At 46.4% G+C, this 20,893-nt stretch overlaps 1 protein-coding gene and 1 long non-coding RNA gene across 7 annotated transcripts in view; one reads left to right on the top strand and one right to left on the bottom strand.

Annotated features, from left to right (window-relative positions):
• LOC118027407 overlaps positions 1-10,080 on the bottom strand; it is a 38,393-nt gene extending 28,313 nt beyond the window's left edge. Inside the window, exon 1 of the long non-coding RNA XR_004683810.1 lies at positions 10,045-10,080. This is a non-coding gene — a long non-coding RNA (uncharacterized LOC118027407). The remainder of the gene's footprint in view (positions 1-10,044) is intronic.
• Positions 9,194-20,893, top strand: part of SLC22A23 (solute carrier family 22 member 23) — a 178,524-nt gene continuing 166,824 nt past the window's right edge. For 3 of the 6 annotated variants that reach the window (XM_035030747.1, XM_035030748.1, XM_035030749.1), the window contains exon 1: positions 9,719-10,396. In XM_035030747.1, the coding sequence (XP_034886638.1) occupies positions 9,719-10,396 (678 nt within the window). Of the gene's footprint in view, positions 10,397-17,719; positions 17,935-18,365; positions 19,820-20,893 lie in introns of those variants that run through there. The other 3 variants (XM_035030752.1, XM_035030751.1, XR_004683807.1) reach the window with 2 other exon arrangements.

Genomic DNA, 20,893 nt, shown 5'->3' with positions numbered 1-20,893 from the left:
ACTAACCAGCATATTCTATGGCATCTCTTCATTGCTACTTGTGTCCTCAAAGAATACAAGCATTTTTCTAATTTCATAAACATGTAAGCTGTTCCGTGCTGGCTCACATGATGCCCTCGCCAGCCCTGGATTCTTTGTTTAATAGTGGCCATAAGGACAATTTTTGTGGGTTGGTGACCTCCGAGGTATCATTTTCAAAAAGTGAGACATGACTTACTGTACAGCCCTACTCCCAGATATTTACCCAGGAGAAATGAAAATGAACCATAGACAAAGGTTCATAGAAGCTTTATTCAAAGTAGCCCCAAACTGGAAACAACCCAAACGTCCGTTAACAGAATGCATAACAAGTTCTAGCATAGTCACGCGATGGAACAATACTCAGCAATGAATAAAAACGAATAAAATACTGAGACATGCAACAACATGTGGGTGAACCTCATATGTGTCAAGCTGAGTAAAAGAAGCTAGACACAAGAGAGCATGTGCTGTCTAGTTCCATTTATCGTAAGTTCTAGAACAGGAAAAACTTATCTATAGTGAAAGAAAGCAGTTCAGTAGTTGCCAAGGTCACGTGTGCGGTGGGGGGATTGGTTGCAAAGAGGCACAACAGAACTTTTTTGGGTGAGTGAAATGTTTTGTATCTTGATTGGGGTGATGGTCTCATAGGTGAATACATCACGAAACTGTACATTTAAAATGTGTCTATGTAAAATATACCTCCATAAAGTTTTTTTTTTTAAGGAGGTATTTCCTTAGGATTTTCTTTTCTTTTCTTTTTTTAAAGATTTTATTTATGAGAGGGAGAGACAGACAGAGCATGAGCAGTGGGAAGCAGGCAGAGGGAGAGGGAGAATCAGGTTCCGCGCTGAGCAGGAAGCCCAGCACAGGGCTCCATCCCAGGATCCTGAGGGGAAGGCAGACACTTTACCAACTGAGCCACCAGGTGCCCCTCCCTAGGATTTTCTTAACTTCAAGACTCATAGTGTTTATATTTTAAATAGTATCATCAAATTTTAGTCTATAAATACTATATTATTATAAATTATATTAATATATAATATTATCATAGAAATGCCGTGAGGTCCATAAAATTTTCCAAATATGCAATTCTCACTACTACCTTTGAATTTTCATTCCTGCTGTCCCTTCAACTTGGAATACACTGTTTCCTCTTCTCTCCCTGACAAATGCTGTCTATTGTCCCATTCTTCATTCATTCATTCATTCCCCAAATATTTATGGAGTGCCAGGCCCTGTGACAGGCAGTGGGGCTGTTGAGACATATAAATCAGGAGCCCTGCCCTTTAGGACACATCCTAGAAAATGGAGTTTTACTTGAATGCCCTTAAATTTATATGCTTAACATTTTCTGGCTGATAAAAAGACTGTCAAAGACCGTTAAGCTGGAGACTACAGGCCGTTCTATTACATTACCTAAAAGTGTGCTGGTTCTTCCATACCCATGTATTTTGCCGCCTCCCTAAAGGTTCTATGTTAACTTTAAAGAAATGGAAACTTTGAGGAGGTTAACAAGACAGGAAGAAAACATCTCTGAGAAGTTAAAGGGAAACTTGGTTTCAGTGCATTTCTACATCTATGATGAAAACATGACAAAATATGGGAATGTAACTCAAATGAAAGGGGAATCGAGACGAAGTGATAGTTGCCAGGTTTTCCAGATGGGGCTTGAGGCTCCCCTGGGCTGGCTGGCCTGTTAGACCAGAGCCTGGACCCCAGCTGACAAGTTTGCTGGTGGTATCTTTTAACGTTTTAGAGTATTTTAAAAAATCAATTACTATAACAAGCTTTTATTAACATTTATTTTTCAGTTATTTACATTTTCTTCTGCTCCCCCATCAACTTTGGGTTACAAACCATTAAATCTTTATTTGATTCAAAATATCATCACAGAGATAGGACCTGTACAGAGCAAAGTTACTGACTTACACTTCAATGAAATATTAATGCTTGGAAAGACTGTTAAATCACCTTGTTTTTTTAAAAAATGTTTATTTTAGAATAGTTTTAGACTTTTAAAAAAAGATTTTATTTATTTATTTTTGAGAGAGAGAGCATGCATGAGCAGAGGCGGGGCGGGGGGTGCTGAGGGAGAAGCAGACTCCCGGCTGAGCAAGGAGCCTTGATGTGGGACTTGATCCCAGGACCCTGGGATCATGACCTGAGCTGAAGGCAGATGCTTAACCAACTGAGCCACCCAGGTGCCCTAGAATAGTTTTCAGCTTCTAGAAAAAGTTGCAAAGATAGGACAGACAGTTCCCATATGCCACACATCTAATTTCCCCTATTATTGTCATCTTATCTTTGTCACAACTAATGAACCAATATTGATACATTTTTATTAATTGAATTTTTATAGTTCACTCACATTTTCTTAGCGTTTACCTAATGTCCTTTTTCTATTCCAGGATCCCTTCCAGAATGCCACATTACACTTTGATCATCATGTCTCCTTAGCCTCCTCTTGGCTGTGATAGGTTCTCAAACTTTCCTTGTTTTTGGACACCTGGACAGTTTTTAGTACTGGTCAGGTATTTTCTAGAATGTTCTGCAATTGGGACTTGTCTGATGTTCTCCTCATGGTTAAACTGGGGTTATGGGTTTTGGGGAGGAAGATCACAGAGATAAAGAGCTGTTTTGGGGCGCCTGGGTGGCTCAGTCAGTTAAGCGGCTGCCTTCAGCTCAGGTCATGATCCCTGGGTCCTGGGATCGAGCCCCATGTCCGGCTCCCTGCTCAGTGGAGAGCCTGCTTCTCCCTCTCTCTCTGCCTGCCTCTCTGCCTACTTGTGCTTTCTCTCTCTGTGTCAAATAAATAAATAAAATCTTAAAAAAAAAAAAAGAGCTGTTTTCATCACATCCTATGGAGGCTACATGCTATCAACATGTCTTATCACTGTTGATGTTGATCTTGGTCACCTAACTGAGGTAGTGATTATCAGGTCTCTCTATCTTTTCCCCCTCCCTTTCCATACGCTCCATTTTGGAAAGGAATATGCTGTATAGCCCGCTCTTGAGAGTCATGCTTGACCTCCTCGAGGACTGTATATCTACATACATTCTTTGGGATTCTTCTGCATGGGAGATTTGTCTCATCTTCCCATTTCTTTCTTTATTCCGTCATTTATTTATAACAGTATGGATTCATGAGTAGTTATTTTAGACTTTGGGTCATTATACAACACTATTTCATTTTGTTGTTCAAATTAGGAGCTCTTTTCAGTTGGTTCCTGTGACACAACCCTGTCACTGGGGTCAGGGGCGGGGTGGGGGACAGTTAGCAGTTTCTTACTTTGAGGCACTACAAGGTGCCCTGGGCTCATCTTGTATATTTCCTGCCCCAGTCCTAGAATCAACCATTTCTCCAAGGAGCCTTGGTTCCTTTTATTGGAGAATGGTATTAGAAACCAAGAATTGGTACTAGGTGCGCTCATTGCTACTGGGGTGTTAAATAACCTTTTGAAATAGCAAAGGTGTTTTACTCGAGTTTAAAAACTTAGTTTCATTTTTAAAAATATTGTTAACAAAAAATGCTTCAGTGACTTTATATATTATATATTATTTTGCTATAGAAACACTAAATTTTTATTCAAAGCACTATTCGGTGGCCCACAGCTTAGAGGGACAATAATATGCATATATGGCTAATTTTTTAAATACAAAAGGTTTCTCAGGACTATCTAATAGCCATAAATTCAAACCAACCTTATTAGAGACAAAAAAATATCTAAAAATTTTTTTTAGTTAAAAAATTTTGCCTCAGAAAGTATATTCTGGGTCTATGATTTACCTCATTTGGGATTATTCCTTACTCTTATACTCTTCTAGCTTCTAGTCCTTGAAGGAAATCAGCTGAATAGATTTAGATTTGGCTAGAACACCTAGACCATCCAGTAGTGAGTTTTTCTTCATCTCCATTTAGAATTAGTAGGCAAAGAGGGGAAAAGTGTTCTTTAAAGAGCATTATTTTATCTATCTTAGGAAGTGAAAGTCTCTTTCTCTAAACCTTTGTTACTTGATTTTTGTTCCCACCAACCCTCCTGGCAATGATTATCTTCAGATTGCCTCTTCATTGAGGAAAGCCCCAACATCCATACTCGAAACCTGAGGTTCATTTGCTAATTTTGGGATGATTCTCCCAAGCAACAGAGGCTGTTTCTATGCTGGAATGAAACATATAATGTTCATCTGTCAGTCCTGGTATCCTACCTATCCTTTTTCTGTGTGTGTGTGTGTGTGTGTGTGTGTGTGACAAAGAACATTCTTAAACACAATAAGGCAAATGTGACATCTGTGATTTTTAGCAAACAGAAGCCAACATCAAATTCTAGATTGATTTGTTATACTAATTGTTTTTTAACTCAATTAAAGGAGCTCAAAATTAAATTTTGACCAAGGTTTTAAAAGTAATTTGGCCTTATCAATCACACAATTGAATAGCTTTTTGCGTGGAAGTCTTATCTTCATTTTGTTATATCTTTTACTTGGCCTTTTGATCAGGAAGGATGAATTTGGCAGTACTCACTGAGTAAGTTTTTCTTAAGATATTACCTGTAGTTTTCCTTTGGATAGATTACGTGACATTTTTATTACTTCTGCCACCGAACAAAAGTAGCTTTTTCATTTTCGTTTATGATAGGTCTTGTAAATGTCAAATTCCCTGTTTGAAAGTCAGAGTTAACATTCCAAAAGTCAAAGGATGATGTAAGTAATGTTCAAGTATACACATTTAGAGTTTGAAGTAATTTCATATCACTTTTTCCTACCCCCCACCCAAATCAAGATAACCTACTTTCAAACAACTACTTGAAAGAGAGAGGTCAAACTGTGGTAAGAAAGAAGAAAGACACATGATATTCCAAACTGTGGTATCTATCTATATTTCAAGTATAAATAAAAAACATGAACATATAGAGGCTCCTGGCTGGCTCAGTCAGAAGAGCGTGTTATTCATGATCTCAGGGTTGTGAGTTCAAGCCCTATGTTGGGTGTAGAAATAATGTAAATAAATTTTAAAAAAAGTGAACATACAAGTAAAACTAATGTGAAATCCATTTGCTATGACTAGTATTATACATTCTAAGTTAATTAACCCTGACACCAATCAATTCCTTGGAACTCACTTTTACAGAATTATGGAGGACTTAAAATTAGATTTCTATCAACTTTAGAAGTAAGCTACATTTTTTTTTTCCTCCTGTTATCTTCAAGGAAATAAAATTGTTCAAGTGTATTCGTGATTAGGTGGTATCTTTCATTTCTTTATTTTCTCAATTTTTAGGAGATTACAAACTGATAGATTATTTAACATGCTTTCAAAGCAAGAGAGAATGGCTCAGCTTCTTCACAGTGTTAAGTAACAAAAGTTCAACAGAGTAAATTTTAAAGATAAAATCAGCTTTATTAATTCATTTCAAGTATAAATAAAAAACACAAATGCACAGATACATGCTCACAGATGTGAGCTCCGAAGGGCTACAGAAAGGGAAAGGTTTTTAAAGATAGGACAATGAAGTCAATTTTCAAATGTTGACAATTGTTTTTCTGGGAACATTGTGTGTGGTCTGTGAGCTGCATTTGGCTTCCAGGCCAATCGTATGCAAGCTGATAACCGTGCACAAGAACTTCACACAGGGGGGCACCTGGGCGGCTCAGTTGGTTAAAGCGACTGCCTTCGGCTCAGGTCATGATCCTGGAGTCCCCGGATCGAGTCCCACACCGGGCTCTCTGCTCAGCGGGGAGTCTGCTTCTCCCTCTGACCTTCCTCCCTCTCATGCTCTCTGTCTCTCATTCTCTCTCGCGCAAATAAATAAAATCTAAAAAAAAAAAAAAGAACTTCACACAGGGAGCTAACCCATTGACCACAATAACTTATAATAAGAAATATAATTGTTCAAATGGATTCTCATGCTGGCTGATCTGAGCACTGTATCTGAGAGACTAAGCAAATAGGAAAAGGTTGCTTGGTGACTTAAGAATCAAAGTAAACAGAGTTGTAGGAACCTTGATGATAATAGCAAGTGATAATAACCTGATATTCAGCAGATTGAGTGTCTTGAGTGTATTGAGCGCCTTGCATGTGCCAAGCACTGTTTTAGGCACCAGAAATACAGCTGAGTACAAATATGAAGGACCTGTCTAGATGTAGGAGGTAGTAAATAAAGAAGTAAATGAGAAAACTAGCACTTGATAGCTACACCCAGAAAAGGAAAAGAGGGTAATGTGATAGCGGGTGCCTGATAGGCTGCCCCGTACTAGCTGGTGAACCTAAATACTTACCCTGGAGGTTATCAGAGTTTAAAATTCCTCTTCTTCACTCCTTGCATTCTAGGTTCCTCCAAGAAGTCATTTGTGATAAGTCTTAATGAATTGAAGCCCAGTTTAATTTAAATTAGTTACTTTTTGATCTTGACTACATTTGGGGCAGGGAACATGTTGATCTGAGAGGGATTTAGTCAAACCTCTAATCTAATCAGGAACTTAATTACAAGGTAAGTCAGGGCTGGGTCAGCACTGCAGATGGCTAATTGCAAACATTTTATGTTGGTTCCTTTTAGCTTGGATCTTAGAGGGTACCATTTTCTAGTGTTTCTCTTAATTCTGGGACTGTACCATTTGAGGATTTTTTTTTTTTAAGATTTTATTTATTTATGTATTTGAGAAAGAGGGCACCCACAAGCCTGGGGGAGGGGCAGAGGGAGAGGGAGAAGCAGACTCCCCACTGAGCAGGGATACCATGTAGGGCTCTATTCCAGGACCCTGAGATCATGACCCGAGCCAAGCAGAAGGCAGATGCTTAACCGACTAAACTTAACTGCCCCCCATTTGAGGATTTTTATCACCTTTTTGGGACAAGGACTAATAGCAGCTTGGCAATGAAACTTCACCCCAGGGTTAGGGTTTCTCCCACCTAAAAATGCATATTAACAAATACCTCTTAAAACCCTTCCTGGGGTGCTTGGCTGGCTCAGTTGGTGGAGTGTGCGACTATTGATCTCGGGGTTGTGAGTTTGAGCCCCACATTGGGTGTAAAGATTACTTAAAAATAAAATTTTTCAAAAAAATTAAAAAAAAAACCCCAAACCCCAAACTCTTCCTATGGTATTATAATCTGTCCCTGCATGTTAAAATAGAGACACCCTGGAATGCCCAGTCAGAAGGTCTGGGTTCAAAGCCCGTTTTTGGGCTCTGCTGTGGGCCAACTCTTTGATCTGGTAGACGTTTAACCTTTGGAGCCTCAACTGGGAGACCCACCTCTTGGGGGTTTCACGAGGACCGAATGAGAGTGTGTATTTGAAAACTAAGCCTGCAGAGTTCAATATTATTTATTATGATGATTGGAATGACCATCAAGGTCACTGGCAATGCTTATTTTGTGATGAGTTCTAAGAAAACAGATTGGTCCTTGGGGTACAGAGGTAGAACCCAACACAAACTAGAACTCTACTGGAAAAATCAGCCGCTGAAGAGGAAATAAATATCTGTAAAGTTATATTTAAATTCAGAAATAAAATGTAAATTTTATAGAATAGTAATTGTGGTGGTAATAAGGCACAGCTAACATTTATTAAGTACTTTCTCTGTTCTGGGCAAGGTAAACACTTTGTATTTATTATCTCTTCTAAGGGAGAGAGGGGAGAAAAGAAAAAAAATCAAGGTAATAAATAATATGAACTTGGAAAATAAATCATTACTATACAATGTGCCCTATCACCCCCCCAAAAGCTCTTTAAATATGTACGGGTTTGGAGACCCATTTCTCAGAGGTTTGGTATCTTCTGCAGCCCCTGGGCCCCTTTGGCCTACAATTATCTAATCTCCCCTTCTCAGCTACTCAGAAAAGTTCATGACCTCCTCCCATCCCCAAGGCCCAGCTCACTAACAGACTTCAGAAATAATTTTCGCGGATGTGCCAGTGTTTTAGTAGTAAGCACTTGATGCCCACAACAAAAAAGAACTGCAGGTTAAAAATGTAAGCGAATAATTGAAATGCAAACGAATACATTCAGTATGCGTAGCTGAGAGTGTATTCCTTTGTAAAGCCAAAGCATGCCTTTCACATCCCCCCCCCCCCCAAATCATACTGGAAATGGATCGCTCTAAGACTTCCATTAATAAACTTCTCAGAATGTGAAATGTCTCCAACATGTGGGGACGCCGGGGTGAAAGGTGCCACGCTATTCTCATTTCTGCCAGGCCCGGGTGCAGGAGGAAATATGCTAATGCAGCCGTTTGCCGCAGGGCTGGTGTTATTTATATAGTGCTGGCTGGGCAAGGTTCGAGCTGGAGCACGGGAGAGGTGGGAGAGGTTTGTCTTCATGTGTGTGGATGTAGATGTGTGCGCCTGTGCACTTGGCGTTCGAAACGTGAATTCAAGATCTTGGGGAGGGGGTGGGGAATACCATCACCATTCACGTTTATGTGTATACAGTATAACTCGTGCGGGCGATGTATCCTTCTAGCATTGTACTTACACAGCATGCATTTAGGAGTGGGGAAGACATGGCGATTTGGGAGTTAGGTGCCGCGATCGGTCGCCGGTGACCCGACACTGCGGGTGACCAGCGACCTGCAATTGGCCAATGCGCATTCCTGACACTGCTCCGCGGACACAAAAATCAACCATTATCTGAACCCCGAAAAAAGTGCGAGGAGGTTGCTCCCGAATGCTAGCGACTTTGGGCTCAGGACCGGGAGTGGGGTGTGGACAGCGGGTGGTGGGCGCCTCTGAAGCGAGCAGAGGTCACCGAGACCCGGCACACGGGGGTGGGTGGAAACCCCTCGCGGCTTCGGGAGCCGAGCCTCGAAGACAACCCCTCTCACGCCCTTGGCGCTCAAGCCGACTCCTCCGGGACCCCCAGCCCACCCGCGCCCGCCGCTCCGCGCGCCTGCTCCTCCTCCGCCTCGCCCGGCGCGGAAGGGGAACAACAGGGGATCCTCCAGCCAGGCAGGCGCGGGGTGTCCCTTTTCCCCGCCCCCTCCCGCGGATCCCGCGGCGGCGGCGGCGGCGGCGGCGGCGCGTCCCAGCTGGAGGGGGCGCTCGCGCGCAGGAGCAGGGCGCAGCAGGTGCCGCGGTTACCTCCACCTCGGCGGGGGGAGAGGGGGCGGGCCGGGGGACAGGGGAGGAGGAGGAGGAGGAGGAGGAGGGAGGCCGGCTCGCGGAGCCGGAGAGCGCGGCCGGCTCGGCAGCCTGGGACCCGAGCTCGCGGCTTCCGGGAGGCGCCCGAGGCCGGATAAATACATCCCGGGCTCCCGGGGAGAAGCGGACGCTGCCCGCACCGCCGCCCGCGCCGCCCGCACAGCTGTCCGCAGGGCACCGAGCCGCCCGGCTTAGGCGCGACGCCCGCTCCTCCTCCTCCTGCGGCCGGCGCGGAGCGGCGGAGAGCGGCGGCCTCGGCCGCCGGCGCCCGGGCCGCGGAGCCGATGAGCGGCGGCGGCTGAGGGCCCGGGCCGGCCTCTGCCCGCCCTCTGCCCGGCGCCCGAGCGGGGCCGCAGCGCTCGGGGCGCAGGGTCGGGGCCGGTGACATGGGGGCGGACTGAAGCAGTCGGGGCGGCCGAGCGCTCTCTCTCGAGCCGCGGGCCCTCCTCCGCGGCGGCGGCGGCGGCTGCGGGCGCCCGGCCCGGCGCGCTCTGCCCGGGGCGCCCGCGGGAGCCTCCGCCGCGCTTCTATGCGCCTCTGCGGGCGCCGTGGGCCCCGGCCATGGCGATAGACCGGCGGCGCGAGGCGGCGGGCGGCGGGCCCGGGCGGCAGCCGCCCCCGGCCGAGGAGAACGGCTCCCTGCCGCCCGGGGACGCGGCGGCCTCGGCGCCCCTCGGGGGACGCGCGGGCCCCGGCGGCGGTGGCGGGGAGATCCAGCCGCTGCCCGCGCCGCATCCCGCCGCCGGCGGCCCGCACTCGGGCTGCAGCTCGGCGGCGGCGGCGGCGGCGGGGGCCCCGAGCCTCCTGTTGCTGGACTACGACGGGTCGGTGCTGCCCTTCCTCGGGGGCCTGGGCGGGGGCTACCAGAAGACCCTCGTGCTGCTCACCTGGATCCCGGCGCTGTTCATCGGCTTCAGCCAGTTCTCGGACTCTTTCCTCTTGGACCAGCCGAACTTCTGGTGCCGCGGAGCCGGCAAAGGCGCGGAGCTGGCGGGGGTCACCGCCACCGGCCGGTGGGACGCCGGCGACGTGGCCAACTGGACCAGCCCCCCGACCACCCCCTTCTCCACTGCCTCCTGGGGGGCCGCGGGCAACCTTAGCAACGGCAGCGGCGCGGACGGGGGTGACACGCCACCCCTGCCGTCCCCTCCGGACAAGGGGGACAACGCCTCCAACTGCGACTGCCACGCGTGGGACTACGGCATCCGCACAGGCCTCGTCCAAAACGTGGTCAGCAAGGTAAGGGCTGCGCCCGCCCCGGCCCCGCGTCCTTCTCCTGAGCCTTTCACTCCTGGATCTCCTCCACCCTGCCCTCGGTCTCCCTCCGTGCAGACCGAGGTCCCTTAAAGCGATGCTACCCTGTGTGTACATGCATCTGGCATTGGCTTCATCCTCCGTCCCCCAAACGAGATGCATTTGCCTGGGTGTGAGGCGGGGGCTTTTCGCTGCCTTCCTCGGGGAAGCTGTCTCCCAATCCTAAGGGGGCTCAAAGGCCTTTCCTAGTTTGCACCCAAACTCCTGCCCGAGTGCACGTTTGCAAAGAGTGCCCCTCCCCCACAAATGACTTGAGCTCCCTTCCCTTACCCTTCCAGCTGTCACCCTCATTCAGGCAGGGGTGGCCCTCAAGAAAGGTGAGGCCGCTGACCTGTCAGCCAGCCAGCTCTGGAAGACTCGCCTCATTCAGGGTCTGATGCCTGGAGCCAGGACCTCGGTTCTAGTCTTCTGCCAGGCTAGTGGTCTCCCACAAAGAAATATCTATCCATGGGACTAATGTCATATTCCCAGATGTTCTTCTTTCTGGCAGACCACAGTCATCCTGTGCTGGGTTTGCAAACAGGCTAAATAAAGCCAACTAAAGAACCCAAGTTAAGAGCCACAGAACCAAAGAGCTTTCGCAAATTCCCTTTCCCTTCTCATCGTGCTCATTCCTCTCCAAAGATTTGCTATTTTTTGACTTTAGATTTTGCCACTCCAGTGTTCCCTCAAATGTCTTCTCGGGACTTCAGGAGTATCTCTAGAGTATAGGAAGGAAACTAAGAATTTGTTTTGTGTCCCTGGACCACCGCCACTCCCACATAGCAGCTGCTTTTGTCTGAAGCATCGAGACCCTGGGAGGCTTTAGCTGAGCAACCGCCTTGCTCAGAGTCCAGAAGGAGCCCCTCTGGCAGAGGTACTGCATTGTGTGAAATGAGCAGCAGTGGTTTTTGAGAGGAGCTGTGTGGCGGGCAGAAAAATCAATCCCGGAGACCTCTGTGTTTTCTGATTTTTCTTAACATACAAGAGACATTTATTAAGCAATTTGGGTTTTTTGTCCGTTCTGTGTTTTAAATAACTAATTTGTATTTCAAAGTAAGTGTAGACCTCCCCTCCCCTTCTGGGCAGTTCTGAGTTTTAAATGCTTTGTTTAAACGTGAGACTGAAGTGTGACAGTGTGCATGTGCTTTTTCCCCCCAAATGAGTGTTAGTAAACAGTTGTAGCTCATGGATGTGTAAGATGAAACTCTTACATCATCATAATCCTTGTTTTAATCATGTACCAACCTGGCAAGAAATGATCTGTCCTGTGGGAACTGACAGGATTAGCTGTTAATGGGGAAGATCCTTCAGGCTTGGTTCACCTTGACACCCCCCAGCCCCAGCCCCAGCGCCTCTCCTTTCCAAATGTGTTCCTGTGACTCTGTTTCCCATCCATGCTGGGCAACATTTGTTTTTGTTGTTGTTGTTGTTTTGTTTTTTTTGTTACCAGTATGGAAAAAATTCAGAACAATGACTACAGAGACTATTTTAACACCCTTTGTATGTCTGTGCAAGTAAGGATTTGGTGACATTTTCAAATACTTTAAACCCCTTTTTAAAGTAGAGGAGGAATAATAGAGATCAAAGCAAACGTGTTTAGAGGGTGCTCTGTCCTGGGGTCAGAGGCGAGGGGAACTTGAAAGTTAGGAGGAGGGATAGAGCATCATTATCCTGGTGGTGGGGACCCAGGGACTGCCGGATGGCGGGGATGAGAGGACTAAAATAGTCCTTGGAAACAGGCTTTAAAGGCACAGTGGAGAGCTGGCCAATTTTTCTAAATTAGCACTCAGAAGGGTCAAAGATGGCAGTAATGTGTGCCCTATGCTTTGGGGCTGCTTCAGAGCTCTGTCATGCTTACCTGTAGCTGACAGGGCAAGGCTGGGAGCTGAAGACCTCGGGACAATAGTTAGAGACACATTTTCTTGTAAGATAAAGACTAGAAAGGACATACTGATTTTCTCGCACAAATAAGATCTAAATAAAGGACTGTCCTTCTACAGTGTTCGATGCCATAACAAAAGCCTTAAAGAGCTCTTTAAGCACATTTGGCGTATACTAAGGCCGCCTTTCAGCTTCAGCTGGATGTGCCCACAGATGCACAAATATGGACCGTATACCGTGATGGGTGCGTAATTCTAGAGGTCAGGTGCCTGTCAGCTTGGTTTGTAAGAGCAGAAGTGCAAGGTGTCACCTTCCGTCAGTGGATGAAAGTTCAGAGTCCGAGAAGTTGCCTTTTGTACCCTTTCCCCACTCCATACCATCATCTAGCCACTTGAAAATAATCTCCCACAATGTCTCTGTCATTCAATTCCCCTCAGCATGTATGTGCCCCTCCAATAAGTGTCCTATTCTATCTCTAAGTGTTGGGGGGGAGGGGATACAGAAAAACTGCCAGGCATATATTATGTTTTATTGTGTTATATTATACATATGTATTTTATTACAATTATATATCGTATTACAAATATAAATATACATCATTAATGTATGTCATATGTAGTACACAGTTTATCACATATAGGTTGTAATAGCACCTGCACATTTGAAACTGCCAAGCCAGTTAGAATCCCGGGTTATTGTAGTTAAAAGGGATCTTCAGGCTGACAAGCCTCTCTCCTCTCCTGATCAACATCCCTGACATGGGTACCCCTTCCAGGATGGGAAGGGAGGGCCCCATTGGCTAGGCAGCTCACTCCATGCAGACAAGCACGTTTTGGGGTGAATATAACTCAGGCCATCTCATGCCTATTTGCACGGCTTGCTCCTCTGAAGGATTCTTTTTCCTTTATATAATAGGTATTCAGATATCGGAGAATACCCAAGTTTCTTTCCTGGCTAAAAAATCTCCAGCTACTTCCGCCATTCCACACATGACAGAATTTGCCATGCTGATTGCTCCCCTTGGCATGAGTGTCTCTTAAACATGACACTCAGAACACAGCCTGGCAGGCCCTGTGTGCCCTAACTACAAGGGAGCATGGATGGACGCTGTGCTTCCACTAACAAAGCCTGCACAGTTGATGCATGAAGGCTTTCAGTGAACACGACAAGCTTCTGTCTGGAGACCATGGTCACCAAATCTTTGTGGGATTGCGTTGTCAAGGATTTCTCAGGCTATGCTTCTGTGACATGGCACACAATTTAGGTTGCTTCGTAATAGTTTTGCGTCATTACATGTCTCCTGTTAGTATCTGCTTATTTCTGTTTTGTGCCTTGGTCTTTGGTATTTGTTCCAAAATTTTCAATGCCTTCAAAATAATAACGCACCTTTCTTTTGTGCAACCCTATAAAGTTTTCCAAACGTTTCCTTTTATTATGTTACTTCCTTTTGTGAATGTTGACTATCCAAGGCCAGTCTTAACACTGAGCATTATCTTGGATATTCAGTTAACATGTACGAGAGTGGGCCAGGACCTGTGTACCTTGAACCCTGTGTTCAACTTCCCAGGGACATTCATAGCTCTGCATTTTATCTCCCAGCCATGCCTTTCCGAAACAAATCTAACAAAGTTCTGAGTCACTTAGAGGTCAGCTCTGGGAGAACTGAGGCCGGACATGGTTCCCTGTCCCACACCAGCATCCCCAGGCAGCTCAGATTGTCAAAGATTTTACACAAGGTTAAAAAAACACAATACCGCTGACTTTAAAATATTCCTCTTAATAATTTGCATCATTATCCTGCGTTGTTCTGAGTGAATCCTCCTTGGTTTCCAGTGCTCACCACTTCCTTGAATAGCCCTTGGAATGTTGCCAAAAATCAATGTCAGCTGCTAAACTTTCTAAGCTCCCTTCTTTTTCTTTATATAATATAAAGTTTGGGATGTTCGTCCCCGGTCTTCTTACACTTCTTCTGTTCTCCATGAATTCTCAAAGATTGCTGGCTTTTGTCCTGTAAGTACATCTGAGAGTTGTTTAAATATCCTGGGAAGTAATTTGTATTCTTTTTCTGGGGCTCAAGTCTAGAAGTATTTAAAGTGATTCAGTACAATTTAATTAGGATTAAAAATAATTACAATTTCATTGCAATAGTAATATTTTAAAAATAACCCAGTGTCAGGTCATCCCAGTGGTGGTTGATTTATTTTGTCTAGTGTATACAACACAGCAGTGAACATCTTTATGCAGCTCTCTGTTTAGAGATTGACCAATAGATAATGCATGCACACGATACAGAAAGCAGACCGTAATAGTAACATTGCCTTCCATCTCTGCCTCCAGTTTCCCTCTTCAGAAGCAACCATGGTTACCAATTTCTTATGTATTCTTCTAGAAATAGTCTAAGTATATTTTCATTTATATATTTGTCTCTCACAAACAATGACATAATACATACATTGTTCTATGCCTGTTTATACCACTGTCAGGGATAGATGCCTATCACCAGTGAGAGAGCCCCTCATTTTGCTTCTGTAATACTATGTCTGCATAGTATTCCATTGTATGGGCAAGCCATAATTTATTTAAGTAGTCACCTACCAAGGGGGTGCTGAGGTTGTTTCCAGTCTTTGCTGTTATATAATATGTAATGAAATTCTGGCATGCATGAAATTCTTAAAAGTGGAAGGTCAAAGTAGGCTACATTTTTATTTTAATAGATGTTGTTAAATGCTCTCTCTAGAGATCTTACCAATTTCCGCTTCCATCCGTCAAGCTGGAGGTCCTGTTCCCTATACCCTCCCTGACCAAGGACTTACCACACTTGGAAAGGTCTCCTCGTTGGATCTGTGAGGTGTATTTGGTGGTGGTTGTCATTTGCATGCAGGAGGTTAAACATGTCTCTGAAATTTTTTGAGCCATTTGTTTCCTTTTCTTTGAACTGCCCTCCTGAGGTCCTTTGCCTATGTGTGTGTTTTGGGGGAGGAGTATTCAAAAGTTACCGTAGAAGTGCTCTGCTCCAAGCAGAAGGTTAATTAACTCTCTGGATGTCTTGTAAATGTTTTTCCCCTGGCTCTTTGTTTGTCTTTTTTTTTTTTTTTTTTATGGTGTGTTTGTTATGCAGAAACTTTTGGCTTGTATAGAGTCAACTTAATCTTTTCTGTTAGGGTTTCTGGGTTTTGCATTCGATTTAGGGCTTCCATAATCCCGGAATATTAGAAAAAGACCCATACTTTCTTCTAATATTTTTTTGATCTTGGTACCTCTGTCATTTGGTGTCGCAGATACCCATTTTGCTTGGATTAAACTAGTAGGATAAATTGCTAGAAAGGGAAATAAATATTAGGCCCCTGGATACGACCTGCATTTCATGCAGGCTTTGACTTGCTCCTAACGACATTCTAAACACTGCATTTGGTAGTGACGCCAGTGGGAAGACCAGAAGCTAAATGGTTGTTAAGCAACCCTGGTCATCTTTTGGGAGCCAACGCTCTACCCCACGCCGTGGGGCTCACCTCTCCTGCATCTTCTTGTTCTGAGCTGGCTGCAAAGCCTCTTTTTTCTCCTTTTTTTTTTTTTTTCCCCCTCTTTTTCCTCTTTCGTCTGTAGCATTTTTTGCAGGTCTCAATTCATTTTGGCCTTCAGTCCAAAGTGGGATTGAGTCAAAAGGTGATGCCATCTGAAACCACGATGGGTTTTCTGAACGTCAGTCCTAGCGTTGCCACAAACCAGCAGTGAGCTTGAGCCGCGTGGCCTCTGCTGACTCTGAGCCAGGGTGCGCTTCTCCGTCGAGCTGCACACTCAGGAATGTCCGTTGGGGGCTTCAGGGCAGCCATGGCGGGAGCATCTATACCGTGGAATTGGCAAACACTACACCTCGGGGTTTTATGTTTTCTGCAGAGATCCAGTTGTTAAACGATCCTTACACCACTAAGTGCGACTGTAGGCCACTCCTTTCCCTTTTTTTTTTTTTTTTTTTTAACTTTTCTCCTTCCTTCCTTTCATAGATGAGTCCCTCTTTTGGGCCAAGCTTTGTGCTATGTATTCGGGATAGAATGACAGATGTAGACAGCTCCAGTTCCATAGAGCTTATAGACTAATGAGGGAGGCACACCTTAACTGATAATAATCCTTTAAATACATATGGAGTTAAGTGTGTGGAAAGAAAGGGAAATGAAAGACTAGAACAAAAAGCCTGGCCTACACTGACTGGTCTCTGAGTGCAACTGACATCTGAGTTGAGATCTTAGGTTTGAGTGGGAGAGGGAGGAGAGAGAATGGCATTTGCAAGGGTCCTGTGGTATGGTGAGAGCTTAGAATTGCTAGGAGGCAGTGAAGGTGGGAACGTGGGGAGGGGTGGCTCTGAGTCACATTCAGAACATCAGCCGTGAGATGACCCGAGTCAGCTGAGGGGATGAATTGGGATGGAGGGCAGCAAGGCAGAGCCTGTGGAGAAGGGGAGCTAGGATGGGGAGTGGGGCTCTGTGGAGAGGCAGAGGGGAGGGTGCAGAGCATTTGATGGGGAAAGGTCGCCTGACCGAAGGTTCTGGGGAAACCGGGTGGTTTGGGCTGTGGGAAGGAGGCCGGCCAGCCCAAGAAGAGGTTCTGAGGAGAAGCTGTGGAAAATCACATCGCAGCTGCAGGTCCAGGCCAGACTTGGGGCAAGTGGGCCTGAAGCCTCTTTCCAGGGCTATTGCTAGGAAGCAGCACTGGCCCATTGGAGTGTTCCAGCATTTTCCCTGCCCTCCTCCTCAAAAGGGGGGAGTGCAAATTGAATTTGCACAAAGCTGAAAGACCCTGACATAGGAAACCATCAGTCTAGAGTTTACTTCGATCCAACCAGCTTTACCTTTACCAAATGCCTAGTGTAGGTAAAAAAAAAAAAATTGTCCTGGGCACGGCTAACATATAATACAATCTCTTCATCCGAAGTCCTCAGTTTACAGATGAGAAGACTGAGGCTGGAGTGAGTGTGGGGGGTGTCGCTGACTTATCCAGAGCCACCAGCTCTGCAGGGGCTAGAATCTAGCTCCCCTCACCCTGCAGGGTGTTCTTGCCTCTGCTCTGGGGTGGGCCCGCCAGGGGACAGGGGCCAGCAAGCGCTGGCGGGTGCTTGCTGGCCCCTGTTCCTTTTGTCCGGCCTGTCAGGGATGGCCGTCCTGTGGCCGCCTGAGAGGGAAGGGACACGGCTGTTGGGAGCTGTGCGCTGGGGTGGGGTCGGTGGGGTTGGGCAGGGCGCCTCTCTGGGCACATTGCGCTGAGCTCTGCTCCTCCTGCCTGGCCGGCCCGCTCCTCCTTCCTTCAGCCAATGCGTCCCTGTTCCTCCTTCGGACTTGCTCATCCTCACTCTGCTCTCCGGCCCTCGGCCGGGTCTCTCTGTCCTAACCCCAGCTGTGTGGTGGTCAGAGTGCACCCTGCCCCTCTCCACCCCGGAGCTGTGTCTGACGCATCTTCTACCCACGAAGTCTTCCCTGAGACTCCCTGAGCTCACCTGAATCTGCAACCATGAAAGAGGAAGAAGGGCTTTTCCGTCTGGCAGGAGTGGGTTCAGGTCCTGATGGCTGCTGAGGACCAGCAGATATTAGCAACAGCCATGACAGTCACAGGTACAGCTCCATGAGCTTTATCTTTGGGAGAGTGGGTCATCGCTCGCCTTCCCGGGAGGCTAGAATGAGAACAGCCGGGGAGAGCCCACTGCCCTCCCCGCTAGGCGCCCGGCAAACCCCAAGGAACCTGGGAATCTCAGATCCCGTTCTCCCTCCTGTGTGTGGGGGTGAGGACCGGCCGAATGAGTCAAATGAGTCATCTGAGAAATACTTCGGTGGGGAGGAGCCGATAGGCCACACCTGGGAGCGTGATTTATTCCTTGGGCACTCCGAGGTGCCTGTCCCCTCCCCTCCGCCCATAAACCCATCACATGGGGGGCCAGGTGTGCCTTCCTCCAGGACGCAGGAATCCAGGGTGGCCTGAGGAGTCTGACCAAAACGGACCTCTAGTCTGATGAACAAGACCATGTAATGGCTTTGTTTGTTTTCAGGTCACTGGTCACAGGACTCCAAAGGATCTGAAAAGGAAAAGGCTTTTCTGGCCGACCTCGAGGAACCGGAGAGCAGGGTTCTGCCAGGGGCTTCACACCCCCACAGAGGTTTTGGCTCAGGAACTTGAGGTCATGCCGTTGGATGGAGAACCATCTACACGTGTTAAAAAGTCTGGGCTGGCTGTGCTGGTGGATCAGAGAAACTGTGGAATTTTAGAGGGGTTGGTGGTAGCTTTGGACCTCGGTGGCAGGCGTCAGAGAGCTCACCTCAGGGGCAGGTGGAAACCGTGCAGAGGGCCAGGCGCCCCCCGAGGGCTGCCCCACCCACCCCGAACGCTGTCCTTGCTGACTTGTCATGAGAGGGCAGTGACTGACCTCTAGCCTTCAGACCTTGATCATCTGTGACTGGGGGCTTGTCCTTTCATTTGCTCAAGGCTGCTCAGTGCTGATCATTATGTGTAGGCAGATGTTCCTCCAAACAAGTGACCTAGAGATTGGCAAGGCCTCTATTTCTGGGAAAGAGGGGCAATGGTTATTGACCGATTGAGCTGGGTTCCCCTAAAATAAATCACTGCTGAAATAGAATACTGCCTGAGGCCACTCCATTTACACAGGATTAGATTCTATAAAACCTCTCGTATGACTCTTGGTTGCAAGTGAGGAAAACAAATTTCACATTACATTAACAAAATAGAAAAGAAATGTATAGGAAAGATGCAGGAATGGCTCAGGGAACCTAGGGTGGGATCTGAAACCAGAAAATTGTGGGGGAGGGGTTGAATCAGGAGCCCTGGTGCCACCGCCCTCTGTCAGGAGTCACGTGTGCTCTCAGCCCTTTCTCCAGAAGTCAGTTTTGTTCCCTCTACAGGCTGACTTTGCCCATGCTTTTGCTTACCTGGTCAGGCACTGGTCAGCACAGAGGCGCTGCATTCCTCTGTCCATTCCAGATTCCTGGGTGCAAATCTGATGTCCAGGCAGGTTTCAGAGTAGAGGATGTGGTTACCCAGCCCTGGGGGTCTCCTGCAGACCATGTGGCAGGGGGTGGTAGTAGCTATTCTTCATTGGGATGGAAGGGATTAGAGATGAATCTTTTTGGCAGTTAATCGAGAATAATTGAACATTGATGATTGAACCATTACATACTTAAAAGTATTCTTTTTCTTCCCAAAGACTCAGGATATAACTTACCTGGCAGCTTAAGCTTAGTATGGAATTGGCTGGGATACTCCTCCTGAGGCTTCTTTTCTAGAAACAGTGATACATGGTCTCAGTTATTAGCTCCAGATCACAGAGAGAGCTTGGAACAAGCCCTTGGGCAGTCACTGAAACAGTTTTACAAATCGTTCCCCCCACCCCTGACCCCACACAGGGTGTCTGTTTTTCCAAACCTTTCTGCTGGTCTCAGGACCAGCTACATCATTTGTGGGGCCCGGTGCAAAATGAAAATGCACAACCCCTCATCCAAAAATTACTAAGATCAAGAGAGTGACAGCCTAGCTTTAAGCCAGATGTGGGCCCTTCTGAGCGGTGGTGCTTCTCGTGGGGGCTCCAGCCCATTGTCTCTCACAAAGCCAGCTGTCACGGCTGCAGAGCTAAGCAAGGATCCCCGAGCCCTTCAAGTCTTTCTTCCTGATTTTTCAGTGTCTTTCCTGCTTCTCTGTGCCTTGGTTGTGTTTTATATCTTTTTCTAGATGTCTTGTAGTCAGAGTGCAACATACTTTTTGTGCGTCTGTTTTTCCCAGGGAACAGCTTCACAAAGCCCTAGCCAGTTTTGTGTTGAATGTTTAGTTCACTCAAGGTATGCAGCAAGAAGGAGCCACGGAGGGAGCCTTCTTACATTTGAAAACACTGCCCCAGAAGTGAGACAGTTGGTTTACTTATCTGAGCAGTGAACCAAACAGCTGAGTCATAGGAATGTGTGGTAAAGAATGTTAAGTCATAGGAATGCTACTTAAGTGTTTGTCTGCCTTTTATTTATTTATTTTTTTAAATGGAGAGGATGGTCAGTCCTTTGTCTAATTTAATTCTGCCAAAAGCGAACAGTCACACTTTATTTCTTGGTATCATTTAAAGAAGTGCAAAGGAGATGATGCTTGAATCAAGCAGCTCAGACGTCCCAGTGGTCATATTAAATTATGGCTGGGTTATGCACTCAGCATAGTAATTTGCACTACAGAGTGTTTCCTCCCAGATTAGATTAAAAGCTGCTTTTTCTCTGTGTGTTTAAAAGATGCTTTACAAATTGGGCACCCTTGATTGTTACATACTGAGGAACTCCACTGTTCTCCAATGAATATACATGAGCGTTTGCAGTGGACACAAAGTTTTTGTCCTACTTTTTAAAAAGTTTTTTTTTTTTTAATTGTAAAATCCACATAACATAAAATGTACCATTTTAACCATGTTTACGTGTACAACTGAGTGGGATGAAATACAGTCACAGTGTGCTGTGCCGTCATCGCCACCATCCATCTCCGGGACTTTGTCGTCTTTCCAAACTGACACTCTGTCCCCATTCACCGCTAAGT

This window comes from Mirounga leonina, unplaced genomic scaffold (assembly GCF_011800145.1).
Source record: "Mirounga leonina isolate KUSES-001 unplaced genomic scaffold, KU_Mleo_1.0 Mir_366, whole genome shotgun sequence".
Classification (NCBI taxonomy): Eukaryota; Metazoa; Chordata; class Mammalia; order Carnivora; family Phocidae; genus Mirounga; species Mirounga leonina.
The sequence above is the reverse complement of the archived record's forward strand: the minus strand, read 5'-3'. Positions and strand labels throughout refer to the sequence as shown.